This window comes from Hyperolius riggenbachi, chromosome 9, assembly GCF_040937935.1.
Source record: "Hyperolius riggenbachi isolate aHypRig1 chromosome 9, aHypRig1.pri, whole genome shotgun sequence".
Classification (NCBI taxonomy): domain Eukaryota; kingdom Metazoa; phylum Chordata; class Amphibia; order Anura; family Hyperoliidae; genus Hyperolius; species Hyperolius riggenbachi.
The window spans coordinates 97,922,386-97,948,459 of NC_090654.1; the positions used below are offsets into that span (position 1 = coordinate 97,922,386).

General features: G+C 45.2%; 1 protein-coding gene across 5 annotated transcripts in view; it reads left to right on the forward strand.

Moving 5' to 3' along the window:
- The window catches only part of ADAMTSL4 (ADAMTS like 4), a 318,711-nt gene that overhangs the window by 139,272 nt on the left and 153,365 nt on the right, over positions 1 to 26,074 (forward strand). For all 5 annotated transcript variants that reach the window (XM_068253243.1, XM_068253245.1, XM_068253241.1 and 2 more), the window contains exon 6: positions 444 to 546. In XM_068253243.1, coding sequence (XP_068109344.1) covers positions 444 to 546 — 103 coding nt within the window. The remainder of the gene's footprint in view (positions 1 to 443; positions 547 to 26,074) is intronic.

Sequence of the window (26,074 nt, forward strand, 5' to 3'; positions counted from 1 at the left end):
TATGGCTGCATAGACATTATTATTATTGTTCCAGTGCAGGTCATGTAATGCGCTGCAGTTGTCCCCCTGGCGTTCCTGGTAGGAAATTATGAATGAGAGTGAGGAATCCCTCTCCAAAAATTGTCATTCCTTTGTATTTACACATCTATTCTCCTTTCCTGTGTAACTTTAATAGGCCATTGCAGTAAATCTGAAGACACTGCAAGTGATGTCTGAAATTTTACCTCCAGGGCATAACAATAGCCCCTGCGACCCCATCCATTGAGTGTGTGTGTGTGTGGGGGGGGGGGGGGGGGGGAGAGAGGCTGCACAGCGCAAAGCTACACAGAGGAGGGTAGTGAAGGCATGGCAGGCATGTTAAATATCATTCTAGGCTTATTCTGCTAGACCATAGAGAGCACTGATCTCACAGATTCTTATTTTTCTGTCCTCTGTGTTCACAGCCATGTCCAGCTGGGCAGCCCGATGCCAGGAGCCTGCAGTGTTCCACGTTTAACAACCAGGAGTTTATGGGTCGCCTCTACCAGTGGGAAGCGTTCACTGAAGGTGAGGATGACTTCAGAATGTCACTTTCTCAACAGTACTGCCGCTATCACCAGTAAATGTTTACCTGCAAAATCTATAATTGGTGGTGTTAAACATTGTTTGCTTAGAACTTTTGTTTTCTGGATAAGCACATGAAGAGTTTCTTTGTGCTAAACAGATAACCTCATCCATCTGGGGTGACTGTGCCTGTCACGTATGCACTCAGTTACAGGCCGCTGTGGGTCCTCTGCACCTAAGAGCTCCTGAATCACATCGTCTGTACTCAAGGAAGACAGATGAGAACTCTTAGAGGCTTTTATGAGAGCTGTTTTGTACTCTCTTTATTTGAGCAAACTGTGCATGGATTGACTCGGCTTGCATACTTAAAAGTCAAACGGTGACTTTATATAGAGCAGTGCTGTCCAACTTCATGGGCATGGAGGGCCATTTTTTTTTCAGCCCCCATGGTGGAGGGCCGAAGGTTCTTGCTAGAGCGCGCCAGAAAACACGAGGGTTCCATTGAGCAGCGCGCGTAGCGCTCCGCGCCGAAAAATGGGTGTGGCCATGGACCAGAATGCGGGTGTGGCCACGGGTGGAGACAAATTTACATGAACTTAGCAATGTGGGACATTAGATTAGGATAGTGGTGGTGAACCTTTTGGAGGCCGAGTGTCCAAACTGCAACCCAAAAGTCACTTATCGCAAAGTGGCAACAGCAATTTAAACTACATACAAACGTTTTAACTCATACATGAACATTATGGAAAATCCAAGTTGAAAATAAACTGTGAAGATAAACAATTTCATCCATCCTACTCCTGAAAAATGTGGGGTTTTTTTTAGAACCTCCCAGTTTTATTTTTCGTTTTAAAAAGCTAAAAAAGTAGGTTTAATGCTATTGTCTCATGATGACGATTCAGCTTTTCCATAGTCTCACAGTTCGCAATCATGTGACCCCCAACAAGACAAATTCAGCAATCATGAGGCCCCCAACAAATCATGAGGCCCCCAACAAGACAAATTCAGCAATCATGATGCCCCCAACAAGACAAATTTAGCAATCATGAGGCCCCCAAAAAATCGTGATGCCCCCAACAATCATGTGGACCCCAACAAGACAAATTCAGCAATCATGAGGCCCCCAACACGACAAATTCAGCAGTCATGAGGCACATAAATAGACAGCATTTCACATAAATAAGCAGAATGCCCCTTTAGTGACAGGTGCCCCCCACTTAGATAGTGACAGGTGCCCCCCACTTAAATAGTGACAGGTGCCCCCCACTTAAATAGTGACAGGTGCCCCCCAGCTAGATAGTGACAGGTGCCCCCCAGTTAGATAGTGACAGGTGCCCCCCCAGTTAGTGACAGGTGCCCCCACCAGTAGCGAGCGCGTTACCTCTGGGGCTGGTCTCTCCTGTGTCCCCGCTGGCCTCTCCTGTGTCCCCGCTGGCCTCTCCGGTCTCCCCGCTGGCCTCTCCGGTCTCCCCGCTGGCCTCTCCGGTCTCCCCGCTGGATCAGACCTCACAGATCGCGGCGACTGAAGCAAGCAGAGCGCGCGCATGACACCCGCGCGGCAGAACGTCACATGCGGAAGTGACTAATGATTCACTTCCGCATGTGACGTACTCCGTGCGGGTACCATGCGCCCTCTGTTTACATCAGTCGCCGCGATCTGTGAGGTCTGATCTGTGAGGCAGCGGCAGCGGGGGGACATAGGAGAGGCAGCGGCAGCAGGGGGACATAGGAGGGGCCAGCGGCGACACCGGAGAGGCCAGCGGGGACACAGTAAGAGGGAGCAGGCATGGCGCCCATAGCGCAAGCCATGCCTGCATCCCAGGGAGACGAGCGGGCCGCAGCAGGTGGCCTGGCGGGCCGGATGCGGCCCGCGGGCCGCCAGTTGGACAGCACTGATATAGAGGAAAAAAACAGAAACTTACCTCGGTAGGGGGAAGACTCTGCATCCCATAGAGTATTTCTCCGTCCTCATACATCATCCCCTCCAGCACTGGGACCCCAAAAGCGTGGCCTCCCTGTGCGTGCGCACTTGCACTGTCCTGCGAGAGTGGTAGATAGGAGTGTCAGAGTTTACTGTCACTCTATGTGTTAGTCCAGGTGTTGCAAGTAAGTAACAGAGCCTCATGCTGTGTGCAGCTAATTACTCCCGTAGTACACATACAACAAGTCCACTGCGCTCAAATCAAAACGAACCGTCCAGCACTGTTCAAATGCACATCCAACAGAGTTCTGCTCCTATCTTACTTTTGGGGAGTAAGTGAATACACTGTAGAAAACAGAAAAAGAAAAGAAAAGAAAAAAAGAGCGCTCTCTAGTGCATTAATCTTTTTAATATGCCTCTTCTCAAATCGAAAGACTAAAACGTACAATGTTCAATAAAAACCAGCACATACCACACTCTATGGTGTACATCACCGCTCCTTCAGATCTTTACACCGCCCTGCGCGTCTCCTTGCTGTGGCCAATAGTGCGGGGAACCGTCAGAATTCCAGCGCTGGCGGGGACAGGAAAGCGGTGGAGTCTCGGCAGCTGCGCTGCGCCTATTGCGTCATGACGCGTTTCGGCGTTCCACGCCTTCGTCAGATGACGCAATGGCGCAGGGAACGCATATATAAAGGGCGTCCCATCGCCTTGACCCAGCGCGACCGCCGTATGTTAAGGGTGAGTGTTGCTGGGAGACGGGACGCCCTTTATATACGTGTTCCCTGCGCCATTGCGTCATCTTACGAAGGCGTGGAACGCCGAAACGCGTCATAACGCAATAGGCGCAGGGCAGCTGCCGAGACTCCACCGCTTTCCTGTCCCCGCCGGCGCTGGAATTCTGACGGTTCCCCGCACTATTGGCCACAGCGAGGAGACGCGCAGGGCGGTGTAAAGATCTGAAGGAGCGGTGATGTACACCATAGAGTGTGATATGTGCTGGTTTTTATTGAACATTGTACATTTTATTCTTTCGCTTTGAGAAGAGGCATATTAAAAAGATTAATGCACTAGAGAGCGCTCTTTTTTTCTTTTCTTTTTCTGTTTTCTACAGTTTATATAATTACTCCCCTAGCAAGGTGAACGTTTCTTAACAGTCAACAGTACTCCAAACAGAGTACTGTTGCCATGGCTGCAAAGAAGGCCAGTTTTAGCTTAGTGTAAGAAGTGGAAATTCTTAGCTTTCTGCAACTGGAAAACTAATTTGTAATAACATCAAGGCCACGTTTACAGGGGCTCTTGCAATGCGTTCCCTGTGACAGCATGAAAGTAACAGATCGGGGACAACAGTGTCAGACGCTATGCTCGTGGTCCGTCTGATACAGTGAAGAATACAGTCAATGAAAAGTATGCTTCGCTGCTACTGGTAACACATGTTTGGCGGTAACGTCCTGCATGCATGCAGTGCAGAACGATGCCGCAACCCGTTACACTGCATTGCACCGCCCGCGCTGTGAATGTCGCATAGTACGGTAAGCCATGTTACAAAGCAGCCGTTACACCACAACTCACCACTGTGAACGTAGCCTAAATCACTACAAGGCACAGAACTGAAAAAGGCAAATTCTGAAAGCAATCATATTGATTATTATAGGACATAGCCATACAAACATATATACAGTGGGATGCGAAAGTTTGGGCAACCTCGTTAATCGTCATGATTTTCCTGTATATATCGTTGGTTGTTACGATAAAAAATGTCAGTTATATATATCGTATAGGAGACACACACAGTGATATTTGAGAAGTGAAAAGAAGTTTATTGGATTTACAGAAAGGGCTTGATTCACAAAGCGGTGCTAACTGTTAGCACGCCTGTGAAAACCCCCTTAGCACGTCTAAACAAGCTTTTCGCGCATAAAACTTTACGCGCGCAAAACTTTATGCGCATAAAACTTTACGCGCGTACTGCACAGAGCACAGGGCGCTCTGCGCGAAGTGCCCATTAAAGCCTATGGAACTTAGCGCACGTAAAACTTTGTGCGCGTAAAACTTTGCGCGCGCAAAGTTAGCGCGCGATTTGATTGAGAAATCTGGTGCTAACCTACTTAGCACCCTGGTTAGCACGTCTAAAGACTTTAGACGTGCTAAGTAGGTTAGCACCGCTTTGTGAATCAAGCCCAAAGTGTGCAATAATTGTTTAAACAAAATTAGGCTGGTGCATAAATGTGGGCACCACAAAAAAGAAATGAAATCAATATTTAGTAGATCCTCCTTTTGCAGAAATTACAGCCTCTAAATGCTTCCTGTAGGTTCCAATGAGAGTCTGGATTCTGCATGAAGGTATTTTGGTCCATACCTCTTTACAAAACATCTCTAGTTCATTCAGGTTTGATGGCTTCCAAGCGTGGACAGCTCTCTTTAACTCACACCACAGACTTTAAATTATTTTCATCTATATTCAGGTCTGGGGACTGTGATGGGCATTCCAGAACGCTGTACTTTTTTCTCTGCATGAATGCCTTAGTGGATTTTGAGCAGTGTTTAGGGTCGTTGTCTTGTTGAAAGATCCAGCCCCTGCGCAGCTTCAGCTTTGTCCTGGACATTGGTCTCCAGAATCTGCTGATACTGAGTGAAATTCATGCGTCCCTCAACTTTGACAAGATTCCCAATCCCTGCACTGGACACACAGCCCCGCAACATGATGGAACCACCACCATATTTTACTGTAGGTAGCAGTTGTTTTTCTTGGAATGCTGTATTATTTTTCCTCCATGCATAACGCCCCTTGTTATGCCCAAATAACCCAATTTTAGTTTCATCAGTCCACAGCACCTTATTCCAAAATTAAGCTGGCTTGTCCAAATGTGCTTTAGCATACCTTAAGCGGCTCTGTTTGTGCTGTGGGTGGAGAAAAGGCTTCCTTTGCATCACTCTTGCACACAGCATCTCCTTGGGTAAAGTGCGCCAAATGGTTGAATGATGCACAGTGACTCCATCTGCAGCAGGATGATGTTGTAGGTCTTTGGTGCTGGTCTGTGGGTTGATTCTGACTGTTCTCACCATTTGTCGCTTCTGTCTATCCAAGATTTTTGTTGGTTTGCCACTTTGAGCCTTAATTTGAACTGAGCCTGTGGTCTTCCATTTCCTAACTGTGAAAACAGACAGCTGAAATCTTTGAGACCGCTTTCTGTATCCATCCCCTAAATCATGATGGTGAACAATCTTTGTCTTCAGGTAATTTGCTACTCTTTAAAGAGACACTGAAGCGAGACTAAATCTCGCTTCAGCTCTCATACATAGCAGGGGCATGTGTGCCCCTGCTAAAACGCCGCTATCCCGCGGCTGTACGAGGGTCCCTGACCCCCCAACCCACCCCCCGCAAATCTTGGTTGCAAGTTGGTCGTAGATTAGCCCTTCCTAGAGGCAGGGCTAACAGCTGCAGCCCTGCCTCACAGCGCGTCTATCAGACGCGCATCGCCGCCTCTCCCCCGCCCCTCTCAGTGAAAGAAGACTTAGAGGGGCGGGGGAGAGGCGGAGATACGCGTCTGACAGACGCGCGTGGGGCAGGGCTGCGGCGGTTAGCCCTGCCCCAACCAGGAAGCGCTCCCCCGCATTATGGAGGGGATTTGGGGGGACAGGGACCCCCGTTAAGCCGCGGGATAGCGGCGTTTTAGCAGGGGCACACGTGCCCCTGCTAGCTATGAGGTCTGAAGCGAGATCTATTCTCGCTTCAGACTCTCTTTAACCATCTTAGCGGTATGGACGAGCTCAGCTCGTCCATCACCGCCGATGGCTGCCGCTCAGGCCCTGCTGGGCCGATTTTGCTCAAATAAAGAGCAGCACACGCAGCCGGCACTTTGCCAGCCGCGTGTGCTGCCCGATCGCCGCCGCTCTGCGGCGATCCGCCGCGAGCAGCGGCGAAAGAGGGTCCCCCCAGCCGACTGAGCCCTGCGCAGCCGGAACAAATAGTTCCGGACAGCGCTAAGGGCTGGATCGGAGGCGGCTGACGTCAGGACGTCGGCTGACGTCCATGACGTCACTCCGCTCGTCGCCATGGCGACAGGAGAAGCCAAACACGGAAGGCTGCTCATTGCGGCCTTCCGTGTTACTTCTGGCTGCCGGAGGCGATCAGAAGAACGCCTCCGGAGCGCCATCTAGTGGGCTTTCATGCAGCTAACTTTCAGTTGGCTGCATGAAATAGTTTTTTTTTTATTTAAAAAAAAACCTCCCGCAGCCGCCCTGGCGATCTTAATAGAACGCCAGGGTGGTTAAAGAAAATTAAAGGGGAACTGAAGTAACAGGTATACGAAGGCTGCCATATTTATTTCCTTTTAATCGACACCAGTTGCCTGGCAGCCCTGCTGGTCTATTTCTCTGCATTAGTATCTGAATAACACCAGAAACAAGCATGCAGCTAGTCTTGTCAGATCTGACTTTAAAGTCTGAAACACCTGATCTGCTGCATGCTTGTTCAGGGGCTATGGCAAATAGTATTAGAGGCAGAGGATCAGCAGGGCTGCCAGGCAACTGGAATTGCTTAAAAGGAAATAAACATGGCAGCCTCCCTATACCTCTCTCTTCAGTTCCCCTTTAAAAGAAGAGGGAAACTTACAATTGACCCCCTTAAATACTCTTTCTAATAATTGGATTCACCTGTGTATGTAGGTCAGGGGTCACCGATCTTACTAAGCCAATTTGAGTTCCAATAATTAGTTCTAAAGGTTTTGGAATTGATAAAATGACAACATTGCCCACATTTTTGCACCTGCCTAATTTTATTTAAACAATTATTGCACACTTTCTATAAACCCAATAAACTTCATTTCACTTCTCAAATATCACTGTGTGTGTCTCCTATATGATATATTTAACTGACATTTTTTTTTATCATAACAACCAACGTTTTATACAGGAAAATGACGATTAACAAAGTTGCCCAAACTTTCGCATCCCACTGTAACGTATAGGAAGCAGCCATGATCTTTGTTTTTAGTGAAGAGCTTGAGCCTTCCTCCCAGCCTTTTTCATTGCACAGGATGCTGGCAGTGGCAGCAGGCAGCGGTGGATACAGTGATAGTGCAGATTCCCTGGCAGGCAGGATCCAGTCCTTGCTGTGCTGAATGAATGCAGTCACTTCCATGCATTTCCAGTTTTCCATTTCCTCTAGTGGGTTATGTCGCTCTATTGCTCATATCCTGGATTGTTCCCTGTGGTATAATGGACACCGCAGGCCCTGCAGGGACATCCCTGACATACTCCCATCATTAAACAACAGGCCACATAAAACCCATCTGCGTGACAGCAGCACAAGCGGATAAAACACCAAGAGGACCTCTGCTGGTGATCTCTATGCATTCCTGCATTGTGTGTTACTGTAGAGAGGAGAAGGTTAAGGTTCGTATACACGTCCGATAAAGATCGTTCGTTACGAACGATTCGTGACGTTTACACGATATTCAAATTAGATGGAAAAGATCGTTCGTAATGAACGATTGTGTACACACGTGAACGATATAAGTATAAAGTACTGAACGACGAACGATTAAAAAAATGCGTGCGCAAACGGAAGTGACGTTATGACAGGCAATAAGAACATGCGTTATCGGACGATCTTTGTACACACTGCAACGATTGAACGATTATCTTTCAAAAAAATCCGCCGGGTTGGATCGGTCGGATTGAACGATAACGGTCGTTATCGTCCCAAAAAACGATCGTTGGAAAATTTGGAGCGCACGATTATCGGTCCAATTGTCGTTATCGTTCGTTTTTGAACGATCGTTATCGTACGTGTGTACTCAGCTTTAGGCTGGCACATTGTGATCTCATCAGGATCAGCTTTATTATTATTATTTACCTGAAATTTCTGCAGCTCTCAAGCGCTTTGGGTCAGATAGGAGAAAACCGCTATACAAATGTGGAGTTGTTAATTGAATCACCTGAAAGATTGGTCATGTGCTTCCCCATAAATTCTCCTTACAGGAGACATTCTCCAAGCAGAACTAATAATAACGTCTCACCTTTGCTTTCTGTGCAGGCTGATCTACTAGCAGCCAATCAGACAGATGTGGTTGGATGGAGTACTGGTTATGGGCACAGCCTCTGACATAGGAGACCAGGGTGCGAATCTCGGCTTTTCCTATTCAGTAAGCCAGTACCTATTCAGTATGGAGTCCTTGGGCAAGACTCCCTAACACTGCGGGGTGGCTTATTGAGCACACTCTCCGTTTCTGCAGCTTTCAAGCGCTTTGAGTCTGACAGTAGAAAAGCGATATACAAATATTGGAATAAATCATGTGCTTCGCCATGTATTCTCCTGACCGGAGACCTTCTCCCAGCAGAATTTTTGGGGCCCGTGAAGCTGGCCACCCTACAATCAGCACACATAAAAATTCCATCATACTTGGTTAGTGCTACGTTTGTGCCCATTTGTGCTGCAAAAATTTAAGATTTGCACTGCTTTCATTTTGAAGATAATAGCACTTATTATTTCCAAAACGATACCATCACCAGCCACCATACAACAACCTACAGACATGAAACGGATATAGGTGGGTAGTGCTGTACATGTGCTCATTTGTGCTACAAAAATCATCTTTCTATCTTTCATAGTTTTTGAGATATTCATGTTTTTACAAAGGTCAAAAGTTCGCTCAGGCTCACTCATCCTTTGAAATGTTGTAGGGGGGCTGAGTGAACTTTTAACCTTTATAAAAATGTCAATATCTGCAGCACAAATGGGCACAAACGTAGCACTAACCAAGCATGATGGAATTTTTATTTGTGCTGATTATAGGAGGCCAGCTTCACGGAGCTGAATTTTTCATGTCTACCCTTGACCAAGTACTTTGAACATCATTTATCCAACATTAAGTAATCAAAGAACTTTTAGCTTTTAGGCCTATTTCATGGGTGTCCACACTAGACTAGGAACACATTTGTTCCCGGAGTGGATCTTTTCCATGTTTGGGGCGGGTAGTATTTGAGCAATCAGTTGTCCCGTACCTCCCCCCCTCTTCCCCCCAAAATTAAAAAAATAAGTGGATGTACACTGAAAATTAATATGTGAAATTAAGAGTGCTTTCACACCAAAAAATAATTGCAAGGCAACTGCGTTTTTTTTCGAGTTTTTTTCTATATTGGCCTAAATTGAAATGCAGAAAAAATGCAGCAAGGTCAGCATTTGCCTTTTGGGAAAATCAAAACACATTCAGTGATGGTGTGAATGTCTTCCCGTGATTCCCATTAAAAAGGAGCCGCCCTTGTGATCGGCAAAATGCCAGCGTTCTGAAAATCGGATCAGAATGCACTTGGTGTCAAAGGGCCCTAATACTTTTCTCTCTCCTTTATAGCACAATTACCATAAAGACCTGCATGATAAATGCAGCCACTCACACTAGGGCTCAGAAGCACAGCTAGCATCTGGCTTCTGTCCTGCAAGCTGTCAGAGCTCTCTTGGGTGGAGGGAGGAATTCAAATGAACCCAACTGTGGTGTCAAATGCAGCCAGATGCTTCATAACCATTCTACATACTGCAAAGCCAACGGCAGAGTGTTTGTGTATATTGAGTTCAGTACAGACCTCCTGTTCCAAACATTAGCGAGCTCTGGTCATTAGTTAGGAAAATGCACATAGGCCATCCCTTATTAACACTACTGTGTGCAGAGCCTAGGCTGTGAATCCATTTATTGAGTTTTAGTGTTATGAACGTTGTAAGCTCAGGCTCAGAATGGGAAAATAATAATGTATTCTTCTAGCTTCCTGGGAACACATTTAAAAGTTGGGGTGACTATTGTGGTGCAGATGACCAGAAGTACCAGATTTGTCTTAATGAGGCCCAGTAGGCTACTTGTTGCCCTCCTAAACTACAGGACATAGTGTGCTGTGCTGCTAGTTCACCAAAGTCCATGTAATGCTTTAAACAAATCTGTGAGGGAGGGTAGGAGGCGTCCGGAGTACTCGTGACACGGTGATGCTTTAAATATCTGATTATGTGATCTCTGAGGCTATCTCAGTAATTTTCGTAAATATAGATAAATATGGTCCTACCTGAGTAAGTAGTCCATCAGATTGTTTTTGAAAAAAAAACTTTATTGGCACAAATGACAACGTGTTTCGCGGTATAACCCGCTTCCTCTGGTCGATTACCGTGCCTTGCACAGAGTACTGCAACCTAAGGCGCCCGTCTTAAACATATCTGAACTGGTAAGACATTGAAAGAAAGCCGTCCGCAGACCAAGATCTAAAATACCAAATCTGATTGCAGAAATCGTACTTTTTTTGACTGCACAAGACTTCTGCAGCTAAAAGTTCCATTGTAAAATTGATCTGATGACCATGAGAATTTATGTTAAGGCAGTTCATTTCAAGTTCATGTGAGCAAGATATAAAATCCATCCTAATTTTGCTTTTATTAGTGGATGGTCACATAATGGCTTTATGTTAACCGGTTGACCTAGCCACCTAGCCAACCATTGTAGGCCTTCATGCTTACGTTCAGTCAAACCTTGTTTGACCCAAACCCACTCCTTCACCATCGGCTGAGAACACCAACCAAAAACCCTACTTAATTGTGAGGCCCAATGATAATGTGTCAGGTAGGCCAACCCCCCTGACTCCACTGAGTGAATTGTATGTTTAACACATGGGGCTTTATGCAGTTCACTTTTTCTCCTAAGTTTTCTCCGTGGAGATCATTTTTCAACTTTTCAGCATTCTGCAATTGAAAAAAGCTCCAAAAAGTGGTGAAAAAGTACTCTCAAAATTATTCTGAGTACTTTATTGTTTTCTGGCAAGTTAACTTCAGAGAAAAAGTGAATTCATTAAGGGCCATGGAGGTTTACACCCTCATATGAACTATGGGGAGGGGGTTGTTGGTGCACATGGGACGGGGGTTTCTTTACTTGGAATAGGTTGGATGCCGCACATGGAATTTGAGGTAGCACTTGAAGTGGGGACTATTACTGCACATATGCGGGTTGTTGTTCATAAAATAGGTGGGGTGTTGCAGATTGAATTGGATGCTACACATGAGGTGGGGAGTATAGCTGCATAGGGGGTTGCTGAACATGAAATAGGTGGGATGTGGCAAATTGAATTGGAGGCTACACATGAAATGCAGATCATTGCCACACATTGAGAGTTTCTTCATGGAATAGGTAGGATGCTGCACATAAAACTGAAGCTACACATAAAGTGGGGACTTCTATAAATGAAAAGCTTCTCTGCACAGAAGAAGCAGAGGGAACACAAGAAGACTGGCCCAAGGGGCAAAATGTATATGGTAAACTACATTTTCCTTCTTTCAGCTCTTACATAAGATCTGGAGCACTGTGTCCATCTTGGAAGGAGAGAGTTAACCTGAGTTTATATTCCTGAACGCTAAGGCTGCCAGCGACTTCCAAACATCTTGCCTCCTCTTTGAAATGTTTGCCGAGCTATGCTGTGTTTTCATCTCCTCTGATGTTCGCTTCAGATAGATCACATTCCCTGCTCAGTAACCCTCTCCAATGCAGCTATTTTTGCAACAGGGAACTTTGCTCCTGAAAATATCTACCCTGGTCATCTCTTGAGTGTTTTACACCCTCAGACCCTGGAGGACCCTCGACCTTTTGCACTCTGGTTGGCCACCTGTATTTAGAGGTATTTTAATTCACATTTGCCTGCTGATGGCCATTTGGTTTGTTCCTCAAGGCACTTGTAGCAGATGACAACTGATTTTTCCTTGTTATTTTGTGATAACATCTTCCATGTATTTCTGGAGGATTAGAAAAACACTAACTATTTAGCCTTTCTCCCAGCACTTTTGCCATGTTTGTATGTTTTCTTTGTATTCCGTGGTTAGCCATGATTGTTGTTTGAGGAATTGCTCAGAATGCACCTAAGCAAACCTATCAGACTCTGCTGTGAGGCAAGCTTGCTGTCTGCTGTACCTCCGATAAAGCTAAATACTCACCACACGACGGAGGAAGACTGATCCAGCGACGTCTCCCTGATGACGGGCGTTCCATGATCCATGTTTTGGCCGGCGGGTATGCGAGACTTCACGCAACGTTACATGACGGGCGCAAATGGGCAGTCAAGCGATCGTGGTACTTTGCACGGAGTCGTCAGGGATCTTACAGATCTGATTTGTCATGATGGTCATTATCCCCGCATGTCGCTAACTGTTGTTCATGTGATCGTGTGCCACCACCCATGTCGCGAGATTACGGAAACAATTGCTCATCACTCAAAAAATCGCCAGATAAATCATGTGTTGAGTACGGGCCTTAAGAGTGAAGATCTTTGACTCAGGAAACAAAAACTGATTGAGTAGTCATTTTTAGATGTTCAACTTTAATTTTAAGGCCTAATATTTAATATATGGCCTAAAGCGCTATTTCTATTTTATTAGTGTATGTTGTCCTTTATTATTTATTACATTTTTTTTTTATTTAGGAGTTTTGGAAACAAAAGATAAACTACCATTTTAAGCAAGCTGTTTATGCTCATGATGTCTTCCCCTTGATCAATTCTTACACCATATGGCAAATTTAATTTAGTTAGATTTCAGCAGAAATCTAATCTACTGGAAAGATTGATCCCCCACCACTCCTGTTTTACCCCCTCACACACAGAGATTTTCCAACATATTATATCAAACTTTCAGTTGACGAACTTCCCCAAAATCAGCCGAAAGGGAATCGAGCAGCTATGTTGGTGCCGTAGATCACTAGAAGATTCTATGAACATGATTGAATCAGCTGTAAATCTTGTAGAATGATTTTGAAACAACTGGCTTTTCAGAGAATTTAAATAACTCGTAAGCTAAAATCTAACTTTCCCCTTCTACAGTTTATCACTCCCTCCTTCCTTCCTCCAGTATTATGATATTGATCCACAGCTATGATGGACAGGCATTCTTATCAGTCATCAGGCCTAGGAGACAGGACAGGAAAGGACATATTTGTGGGAGTGGCTAATGTCCAAACAGGAAAGTAAACTATTACCTCATGAGTTTGCCTCTGGAAGCTAAGGGCTTCTGGGAACATTTTGCACGGTATCTAACTATGATGATTTTCCACAAGTAATTTTAAGATGCCGTTTTTTATAGTGAAAGATGAACCCAAGTTCACCTCAAGGACAACATTTTTTCACTTAGCATTTCATCGTTTTCATATAATTATCATTGAATGATGTGTTTTTCTTGCTCCATACTTCAGTACATGTTTTAATGCCATTTCCACAGTTCTCTTATGGATGACAAATAGTAACCTCTAGAAATAGCAACATGAAAGCTACAAATCTCTGTATCTTGGCTAAGATCTAGCAAGCTGCTGCCAACATGCATCTCTGTCTGCTGCTTTGATCTAGTACAGTGTTACCTGGTACTAGTGCTGACTGATATGCTTCTATCAAATTACCTCAGGTACACGGCGAGATAACAACACGTATCTGTGTTGGCGAGATTAGTCTGTTCTTTAGAAGTGATCTCTGAGGAATTTTCTTACATTCTTTTGGGTATTGTGACTTTTAAGGAGCTTTTTTTTTTCTACCACTTTATTTTGATAAAATATTATCTGTAGATGTAGTATAAGCTTGCCAGATTAAATATCTAAATTTAGCTAAGTGCTCACGGACTTAGTGGGGGCCACATGCCATTGTCCCACGGTCTGCCTTGTTGTTTTTTTGTTCTTTTTTTTTTCTCCTCTTTTGATTGGTCTTAAATGCTGTACAGTTATTGAGCAACTCAGTGATATGGGTTATTTTCTATAATGTTAAACCATTCAAGAGATAAATGCTGTTTTCAGGTGCGTTGCTAGGCTCCTAAAAGCCCTGGGGCAGTTCTAGGCTTAGCAGCACACATAAAAGATGTGATGTGGCCAAAAGGGGGTGGTGTTTAATATTGCGTGAGTACCTCTGCCTATATCACACAGCTATTACTTTTATGTTCCTTAGAAGTTCCATGGATAAGCTATCCATACTACAGAAAACATTGACATCATCTCTAAGCATGCAACCCACTCATACACTAGTTATCAGTTATATCACTTAAAATACAACTTATCTGTCCACATAAGGCAAGTGGCATCACAGTGGCTGGATAGTGTAATGGTTAAGGGCTCTGTCTCTGACACAGGAGACCTGGGTTCAAATCTTGCCTCTGCCTGCTCAGTAAGCCAGCACCTATTCAGTAGGAGTTCTTTGGGCGAGACTCCCTAACACTGCTGCTGCCTACTGAGTGCACTCTAGTGGCTGCCTCAAAAGTTGAGTCCGACAGGAGAAAAGCGCTATACAACAAAAGGAATTATTACAGACAATGCAGCCGAAGGCCAAGAAAATTCCACATGGGATGAATTCTGTTACAGTTCTGTCATTAAATAAGTGATTATGGGGTTGATTCATTAAGCTGCGCTGCTAAAGCAGCACAGGTTAATGTAAGGAGCGCAAGTTGCTCGCACGCTATATGCGGTAGTGCAGTGTAGGGTGCACTGTTAACTTACTTGCAATCCTTGCTAATAACGGCGACTCCACTCATCCCACCCTGAGCCACGTCGGGTTCAGTGGCTTTCTAGGACTTGATCCCAGCACTTTCATTAGCCAAATCAAAGCGACAAGTGTCAGGTAGCCTATTGGGCCAATCAAAGTGCAGGGATCCTGTCCTTTAAAGCCACTGGACTGGACAGTGCTCAGGGCGGGATGAATCAACTCCTAATTATTTTTTGTGCAATAACTCGGGTTCTGAATATTTGTGGTATCACTATATTGGGGCATATACAAAATTTAAACCTTAGGCCTAAACCATACCTTAACACTCAACAGGGCTGGAGTGTGTGGGGGGGGGGGGGGGGGGGGAATAATTTTGGCCCTGAAGTCCTTTAAGCTGTACCTAGTCCTACAGACATGCTTGCCTATGAGCAGGTAGAATGTGACTGTATGTAACGAGTACACGGAGCGAGGACCAGGAAGTAGTGGTTTTAAACCCAAACACACGTATTTAGCCCCAAACAAGAGGACAGGTGCGTTTCATTGAACTCCAATATTTCCTCCTTCCAGCATGGGTTCCGGACCATGTGGTGCCAACACTACCGGGAAGGCTCTATGAGATCCGGAGCCTTCCCTTCCCATATGTGAGTATCTGATCTCGCTCATTTTTACTTTTTGTGACACTACAGTGTTGCTATGAACTGACTGTAAAAATATGAGACTGAGTTCTATGTTTAATTTACCTTTAGTAACACACATACTGTACAATTAACCATCTCATAAGTTTATTTTCTCTTCAGATTTTCTTTAAAGAAAGGCATTTGCATTTAGGACTTTGTAGAGGAGTACATGAAGCGTAACTACAGTTCATTGGAGCCCCCCAGCAAAACTTTTAGGGAGACGGCCAATGTTCACACCCCTTCCCTTGCCTCCCCTTGCTGCCTTTCTCAGTCATGGGGCCCACCTCACAAGGGTCATAAAACAAGTGTGGCCGTCGTGATCTTTAAACCCATAAAAAGTGTAGCCACAAAAACACCTGATCTGAAGTCTAGTCTCCTGTATCGGAGGAAGGGAAGGTTAGTAGTTGGGGGATCCCCACAGCTATGGGTCCCCCTGAGATCACAGGTGTTGCTGCCCTCTAGTTACGCCCCTGCATTAAGGATACATAACCCCACCACAGTGCTTCTTCCGCTACTAGAGACAATGGCAATAGACCGAGTTGGACTGGTCATGTGACAGGAGCTTACTTTAGCCATGGGCAGTTGGTTTGGGCTTATTTAGCAGATTTTGGAGTTAAGCTTGTTGAATACAAGTTCTATAGCAGTAATGGAAATCTTTAGAAATATTGCTTACTCCGTATGCCATACTTCCATGGAAGAACACTACCCATAGTCACACAACACGGCATATGGCATAGATCAGCACGCTGAATTACCTCATGTTTTGCACAGGTGCGGGTAGCTTTACATAACCATGAATATTAGGAGCACTTTCATGCGGTGGAACTCTTTAGTTTAGATTTAATGGGATTTTAGAATGATTTTTCCCAGCTGATCAATTTATTTTAATTGGCACAGCCACGGTGGAAAAATATCGCTGCACAGGAGGTGAAGTTCCTGTCACTAGTATCTGCTGGAAAGTAAACTTCATGTCCTGGGCATCAGTTTCCAAGGTAAATAGGCAGACAGAAAGCTCTTTGACAAGTTTGCTGGCACGCCCATAACAAGTGTAGCCACAAAAAGACCCCATCTGAAGTCTAGTCTCCTGTATCGGAAGAAGGGAAGGTTAGTAGCTGGGGGGCCCCCACAGCTATGCCCCCCCCCCCCCCCTGAGTTCATAGGTGCTGACAGAAAGCTCTTTGACAAGTTTGCTGGCATATCATAATAGTCTGTATACCAGTGCAGTTGCCTCCACATTAATCCCTAAGCTGGGCCTTCACACTGCAGTTACACACTTTGCCTGGCTGAGCTCACTTCTGCTTTGTGTACATATAGCACCACACAGGGCTGGTTCTAGACTGGCTGCGAACACTGCTATTCCAGCGCAGGAGACTTGGGTGCAGCCGGCACCACCATAGGCCGTAATAGGAATTAGAGCTATATTGCCGCATAGGGAGTAACTTCGGCGCCGTCAGAAGACGGAGCTGAAAGTACTTTTAAAACACTATAATTCGGCCTCCAGCAATTGCTGGAAGCCAAATTATTTCATTCCCCACTATCCATGGCGGCCTGGAGGGGGAATAGTATTTAACGCGGCCAGGAACTTGTGCAGCAGCAGCAGCAGGATAAGCCATATACCTGCTGTATTCTGCGCCCGAGTCTCCTGCGCCGATTCTGCTCGTACGCCGCTGGCTGTGAGTCTATGACAAACTTCTCACCCTCAGCTACTCCATTCCTCCTCAGGAAGGTACACACAGTACAAAAATGCTGCCCCTAAAATCTCTGCGCCTGATGCAAATGTTTCACCTTGCTTAACCACTTGAGGACCCACCCTTTACACCCCCTTAAGGACCAGCGCTGTTTTAGCTGATCTGTGCTGGGTGGGCTGTGCAGCCCCCAGCACAGATCAGGGTGCAGGCAGAGCGACCAGATCACCCCCTTTTTTTCCCCACTAGGGGGATGATGTGCAGGGGGGGGTCTGATCGCTCCTGCCTGCCTGGGTGTTGCGGGGGGGGGCACCTCAAAGCCCCCCTCCGCGGTTAAATTCCCCCCCCCCCTCGGTGATCCGGGCTCCTACCTGGCCCCCCCGGTGATCCGGGCTGCACAGGACGCTATCCGTCTGTACAGGACGCTATCCGTCCTGTGCAGCCAGTGACAGGACGTCCCCTGTCACATGGCGGCGATCCCCGGCCGCTGATTGGCCGGGGATCGCCGATCTGCCTTACGGCGCTGCTGCGCAGCAGCGCCGTACAATGTAAACAAAGCGGATTATTTCCACTTGCGTTTACATTTAGCCTGCGAGCCGCGATCGGCGGCCCGCAGGCTATTCACGGAGCCCCCCGCCGTGAATTGACAGGAAGCAGCCGCTCGCGCGAGCGGCTGCTTCCTGATTAATTAGCCTGCAGCCGGCGACGCAGAACTGCGTCGCTGGTCCTGCAGCTGCCACTTTGCCGACGCGCGGTATGAGTGCGCAGTCGGCAAGTGGTTAATGAGAACCGGCCCTGGTGCCACACACATAACAGCGCCACACACATAACAGCGCCACACACATAACAGCGGCACACACACATAACAGCGGCACACACACATAACAGCGGCACACACACATAACAGCGGCACACACACATAACAGCGGCACACACACATAACAGCGGCACACACATAACAGCGCCACACACATAACAGCGCCACCCACATAACAGCGCCACCCACATAACAGCGCCACCCACATACAGCGCCACCCACATACAGCGCCACCCACATACAGCGCCACACACATAACAGCGCCACACACATAACAGCGCTACACACACATAACAGCGCTACACACACATAACAGCGCCACACATATAACAGCGCCACACACACATAACAGCGCCACACACACATAACAGCGCCACACACATAACAGCGCCACACACATAGCAGCACCACACACATAACAGCACCACATGGCTGACGGCCGGCTGCAGCAAACACAATGGATGGGCTGCACATTCATGCGATTGTGAGAGCAAAAAGAACTGATATGATACATAAAATAACATCTGTTTGTCTGTAAAAACATTCAGCCTCCCAAATTTCACTCTGGATGGTCATACATTTGCTCATCGCGCTTCAAAATCTCTGCAGATATGCTGAAAGTATTTCAGGCAGTCATATATGTGAAAAGAAGAAATATAATGGAAATGGATGCTGCTTTACAGAAGATTACCCAGAATCCTTTTAGAAAGCCTGATTAACTGTGGGTCTGTTAATCATATTAAATGATGCATATAATGGAGCAAATAAAATTCCGCCTGCCATTTTTTTAGTGTAGGTTTTAAGATGCAGATTATAGAATAGTCTAATAACCTAGTGGAAGGAGCAAGGATGTGAAGTAGCCTACGGTCTCTTAGAGCAGACCTGAACTCTTATGCTGGAAATACATGCTGGGTTCGTTTCTGGCGCTCGATTCTCCTCAATCGTTTTTGCCGCTCTATTCTGCAGTCGATTCTCCTATCTTCCGCTCGTTTTTCTTATCTATTTCCATTCACTTCTATCAGAAATCGAGCAACGAAAGGATCGAAAGGGAGATCGGTCATGTCGGCAATTATCTATCGAACCATCTAATCACCGCAAAAATGAACCGTGTAGTTCCAGCATAACGCAGGACAGAAGGAAAACATGAAGTGCACCCTGTATGTATTTAGAAAGTTTAGCCTGTCTAATGTTCCCTCATCTATGATTAATCACAGTGTAATTTGATCTCCGGCTGCTAAACACAGGATGTTAACCCTAGGTCTCCTTCCATGAAAGCAGGAAGCAGACATACTGGAGATTTTTTGCAGGATTGGTATCAGCGGTAACAAAGAAATGTTTATCTTTTAAGTTTATTATGCCGTTGCTTATCTTTTAGAGCAGAGAGGAAGTTCTGAGTTCAGGTCCGCTTTAACGTTTCCCAAATCTATATTACTGGGAGCATAAAGCAGTTTTTTCACCTGTGTGAAAAAAAGACCATAACACTTCTAGGGGGAGGGGAGATATTCACAGGGTCTGCACTTCAGGAATCTTAGGAGTTTGAGCTTGACGGGTGTGTCTTTTTTGATCCTAGTTATCCTTGTAACTTTCTGACATTGGGAGTCACTCTCACGTGCAGTGCAGTTGCTGCGTCGTGTGTTGCCTGCCACCTTGAAGGGAAATGCTTACACACTACAAATGCAACAGGCAGAAGGTTTCCTCCTGCTCTGACATGCATGGCACCCATGTTACAATTACCGTGGGATGCTGTCCTCACTTTTACCTATGTTACACAGTTGAACAGAGGCAACACATGGATAAGTTGAAAAAATCCTAACAAGAATGTAAGAATGTACTGTAATATGTATTTTTGTTTTAAATTCATGATTGTTTTAAAAATACATGAAACATCACCTTTCAGTATTTCAGATTTGCCACTTGTAGCCAGCAGGTGGAGCTGTTGATAGCACTGATAGCTGAAATAAACAATTGACAGTGATTTGAAGTGATTTACAGCTGTAGTTCTGATAAAAGTCCAGGGATTACATACCACATAATAGGGAAATTACATACCCTTGTCTTTTCTTTTCCAGCCTCAGTGATAGAGTACTTGTGTCAGTTGCTGGAAACTAAAGCCCCATCTACACGATACAATTTTTTGTGCGATTCGATTTGATTGATCGATTAAATCCGACACGTCCGATCGAGATTCGATAGTGTGGTCGAATGTCATTGAAAAACAATGGCAAATCGATCACACTACTAAATCGAATCCCGATCGGACATGTCGGATTTAATCGATCAATCGAATTCGATCCGATCGAATTGCACAAAAAATGTATCGTGTAGATGGGGCTTAAAGCGGACCCAAACCAAACATTTTTTTAATTCCCCCCCTGCGGGGAACTTCAGACCTGGCGCCCACTCTACCTGCCCTGACACCTGGCTATTACACAACTGTGAGTGTTTAAAGTTTTCAATAATAAAAGAACCCTGACTGCAGTGCTGGCCTTGCCTTCTCTCTCTACGCTTACAAGTATATTGCTTCCTTCCTGCCGGAGCACGCAGCCAAGAGGGTCTTGCATCCACACAGTTGCAATACAGTATAGCCCAGCCCAGCCTCCTGTTGCATCCTCTGTCGAGTGCTGGAATCTCGCTTTCCTTTGTTTGTACCAGGCTTTAGTCTGCTTCAGGTGCACAAAGAGATAATTTGCATATTCAGTAGCAGTACATTGTGGGAAACCACAGATATTCACTTAAAGCTGAATTATCACAAATACCTTCTGTTTTAAGATAGCAAACCACGCTAATCATTGCTTTTTAGTAGGAGGGCTTTTCGGTCTCTTTTAGTCCCCTATATTTTTTTAGTGGTTTTGGGTCACCCCAAGCTGCTTGGGTATTCTGTTGTACTGGTCCATGCCCTATCCCATAGAGCCATATCAATGTCTGCTATGCACAGATGAGGACCAAAAGTCTGAATTAGTTGTTATACACCTGCGGTTCTGGATGTAAGCCTGGCTTCAGGGGCATAAAGAGATAATTTACATATTCAGTAGCAGTGCATTGTGGGTAACCACGGATGTTTACTTAAAGCTGTATTATTGCAAATACCTTCTGTTTTAGGAAGGCAAATCACTCTAAGCCAGGCTTTCTCAACCAGAGTTCCCTGGAACCCCGGGGTTCCTTGAGTACTCTGCAGGGGTTCCTTGGCATTTTCCCCCATCGTGGGTGAAATATGAGAGGGCACACTATAATAGGTGATACTGTAAAAAGAAGCACAAAATAAGGGGTCAAAATAATATATGAGCACATTAATATAATGCACTAGAATAAGGAAACAGAACATAATGAGTGGCAGTGTAATAGAGGGTAGTGAAATATAAAGCCACACCCAGTTGTCCATGCCTCCTGCAAAATAAATGCAGGGGTTCCTTGAGCCCCCAAAAATATTTCCAGGGTTCCTCCAAGTTAAAGAGAACCCGAGGTGGGTTTGAAGAATATTATCTGCATACAGAGGCTGGATCTGCCTATACAGCCCAGCCTCTGTTGCTATCCCAAACCCCCCTAAGGTCCCCCTGCACTCTGCAATCCCTCATAAATCACAGCCACGCTGCTGACAAACAGCTTGTCAGAGCTGGCTGTGATTATCTCTATAGTGTCAGTCTGCTGCTCTCCCCGCCTCCTGCAGAACTCCAGTCCCCGCCTGCATCCCTTCCCTCCCTGCTGATTGGAGGGAAGGGACGGGGGCAGGGACTGGAGCTATGCAGGAGGCGGGGGAGCAGCTGAGACTGACACTACAGATGTAAACACAGCCTCACAGCACGGCTGTGATTTATGATGGATTGCAGAGTGCAGGGGGACCTTAGTGGGGTTTGGGATAGCAACAGAGGCTGGGCTGTATAGGCAGATCCAGCCTCTGTATGCAGATAACATTCTTTAAACACACCTCGGGTTCTCTTTAAGGTTGAGAATGACTGCTCTAAGCATTGCTGGAAAGAAGTTTTGGAAACCTGCTTTGCTTTGCAAATTGAGTGTAATATAAAACGTGTTTGCTTGTAGAGAAAAGTTTTGTAAAAATCATTTAAAAATGTTATAACTAATCAGTGTGTAGATGTTTAAACCATAAGAAATGATGTTGACCACAAGTCATTGCAGTTTCTCCTTAAATAATTTGCCAAACTTAACGTCAAACACTGTAAAATGCATTCACGTTTAAAATCCTTGCTTATCCCAGCCATCCAGACTCAGATTTACTGCCCATCATCATTGAACAAATCAAATTCTAAAAGCAATTATGTTGATTATTGTAAATGTTACGTATTATATTGGAACTAAACTATAGAAGTTGAAAAGTGCTTTATACAGCTGTGCTTGCTGCTTTTGTACAAACATCTATAAAGGCTTAAGAAAGCACAAACGTAATTTTTGAGGCACACATGAGCACAAACGGAGCACTAATGGATTTTATATTTGGCATGATTGTACAGTGGAACGTTGGTTTGCGAGCATAATTTGTTCTGGAAACATGCTTGTAATCCAAAGCACTCTTACTGTATATCAAAGCAAATTTCCTCATAAGTATTAATGGAAACCCAGTTGATTAGTCCCACAATCCAAAAACAGTTATAATAAAATAGCATAAAATAAAAATATAAACAAGACTATGACTATAACTAACAGAATCATTGCCATCTGTGCTCACCCCAACTTTTTTTTCAGTGTGGCTTTAACAAGGAACTTATCCAGTGACAGTTACTTTTGAGGATTTCATGGAAATGTGATTTAGCACCGTCTCTACACTCAGATTAAGTATAATCTGGTACAATCCTGCAGCGCCAAAAAGAGAAGAACTATTAGCTCAGTTGTAATGACGTGACACATGTATACTTGTTTTGCTTGTATATCAAGTCAAAAGGTTACAGCATTTTCTGCTCGTATTGAAAAGTGCTCTTAAACCAAGTTACTCTCAATCTAAGGTTTTACTGTAAGTGGGAAGGAGGGGGGGGGGGGGGGAAGGGGTAGCTTCACAAAGCTGTTCAATACCTCTCTTGCCTGATATTATTATTATTATTTACTGTAGTATTTATATAGCCCCAACATCTTCTGCAGCGCTGTACAGAGTATATATTGTCTTGTCACTTAACTGTCCCTCCAAGGGGCTCACAATCGAATCCCTACCTTAGTCCTATGTCTATGTATGTATCCTGTAGTGTAGTGTATGTATCGTAGTCTGCGGCCAATTAACTTCTCTGCATGTTTTTTGGATGGTGGGGGGGGGGGGGGGGGGGAACCGGGGTGCCTGGAGGAAAGCCATGAGGCTCATGAGAAATCTTGTATACATGAATGCGAGGAGGTGATTCTAAGGGACGACACAGGAGGAGGTTGTGTGCTGATCTGAGATTGCAGTTGGGTTGGTATCTGGAAACTATTGAGATGTACAGGGTAGAGAGATTGTGGAAACTGTATTGCCGATGCATCACCCCAACAAATTGACCTGTCTAAGGAACTTCTTACAAAAATCACGCTGAAAAGGCATATCACTGAAAGGAGTTCTGTTGGCTCTTTCAGTTTGCAAGGTAAAATGTCTCTTGTAAAACTCTACATAAAATGTTTTGCTTTGGTCCATTATATAAACATCTACTGGCGCAACTATGTGTTCAAAACATTAAACACCTCTCAGAAAGCCCATGCTAAAAGTTCACCGGCCAGCCTATTGGAAACAGTATTTTCTATAATCCTTTGAAATGCGATGGCTGTTTCGCTGAGACACAGTGGCCTCTGTGGAACTTATTGAACTCTCATACCATCAGTCCTGTTCCCTCTTGTTTTTCCAGCAAATTGTAAACTGGCACAAGAGCCCGGTTTAAACACATTCCCCATTATAAAGAGTTTCTGGAGCAACTAAGTGAGTTTAATAGGGCTTCAGTATTTCCAACATTCATCTGGCTGTCCCATCTGATGGGACTTATAATTCTGACATCGTTTTTCCTGCCTGATGGATGATCAGATTGCCCTCACCAACTTTATACTGGCTTCTTCTCTTGGTTTGTAAGCCTCATTTATCATGGATTCTTTTTAAGTTTGAAAATAGTCACTGCAGCAGCTTTAAAATAACCAATAGTACGGTATGGCGTCGTTTTTTTCTATGTTTTTGAGTGCTGTGGGTGATGGCAGCTTTGTTGAGCGCTCCTGCACCCTTTCACCACTAGAGTTTGCTGCAGGGAGAAGAGAGGAAGGCTCTGCTGCTGTGATTGATTAAGCTGGCCACTAACGGTCCAATTTCTAGCGAAAAATCGTTCGAGCGATCAGAAATTCTGATCGGAGGAAAAATCGTTCACTACACCATCAACTAACCAATCATTGCTTCCTATCTATCACGACCACCAAGAAAATCCAAATTTTCGTTCGACGAAAATTCATTCGGGCGAAAATTTTTTCACTCGTTCATAATCGATTGTGTCCACCAATGGAGATTATTTACAACCAATCCGATCAGAATTTCTGATCGCTCGAACGATTTTTTGCTAGAAATTGGACCGTTAGTGACCAGCTTTAGTCTGTCTTCGAGCAGCAACCTGTAGTGGCCAAAAATAGGTATAACAGAGTCTTATTAATAAGGCTCCTTCTACACAACTAACACCTGGTTCTCCTGTGTGCTTTAAATCCCAGTACCATAAATAACTACTGTATAGTGAGCATGTGACCCCAGGATCTATATGGATTGGATAACCATGATCTACCATAGCTACAGTGCTTTGATCATATAATCTCAATGCCACTGCCTCCACTGCTTCTCCCCTTATACCCCCCAAAACCTTGTTGAGCCCCCATCCACTCCTCAGAACGGGAAAGAAAGGTTAATGTTACTGCCACACTTCCTCTGAAACTGGTGGTGAATTGGAGCAGTGGCCATGCAGAGGTTGCAACCGCACCAGGGCCCTTGAATCAGAGGGGCCCACTAGGGGACCTCTTTCATCCATCCTATTCGCTTTTACTTGGTACTATGGTGGTAATGAACACAGGCTATATGTGCATTGACTAGTGGTTATCCTAACGGTGGCCACTAATGATCACATCTTTTTCATCCAATTTTACCAAATCTATGTAGTATAAGGGTAAATTGAGTGAATACATTGAATGGATACTTTAGGCAGTTCCCTTATATTACATAGAAATGGTAAGATTGGATGAAAAATATTGGATCATTAGTGGCCACCATTAGTCTGGTTACACCTCTCTGACACTGCAGCTGTCCTTGGTAGGTTTTGGAGCTTGACATCCATAAGGTGTTTGGGGCCTCATTTAAAACTCACTCTGGTGCTCCAAGCTTCTTAGTTATGCTACTTAATTGGAGTGAGGGTGGTTATTGGAGTTTGCACCATAAACCTTCTTGAAAGTGACTGTGCGAGGCAGGGCCACAGGGATGACTGAACGGCTTTTCTCCGGAAGTCTCTTTAGTATGAAGTCATTAATGGAACTTCATTAGGATAGTATGGGTGAAAGAGGGAGTGTTGTGGGAGGAAGCTCCGTAGGGCAATGCTGAGCTAGAGGACCAACATTTAGTAGCCCAGACTTTCAGACCTACAGCACTGTCTGTGGATGACCTTTGCAGTCTGAACAGTATGGACAGCCTAGAGAGCCACCTCCAAACACCTTCAGTGGATTTGCTTTAGATAATATACCCAAATGTTTAATCTATGTTATACAGTATATGTGCAGAACCCTCTTAAAGGGATACTGTAGTGGGGTCGGGGGAAAATGAGCTGAACTTACCCGGGGCTTCTAATGGTCCCCCGCAGACATCCTGTGCCCGCGCAGCCGCTCACCGATGCTCAGGCCCCGCCTCCGGTTCACTTCTGGAATTTCTGACTTTAAAGTCAGAAAACCACTGCGCCTGCGTTGCCGTGTTCTCGATCCCGCTGATGTCATCAAGATCGCACAGCGCAGGCCCAGTATGGTCTGTGTCTGCGCAGTACACTCCT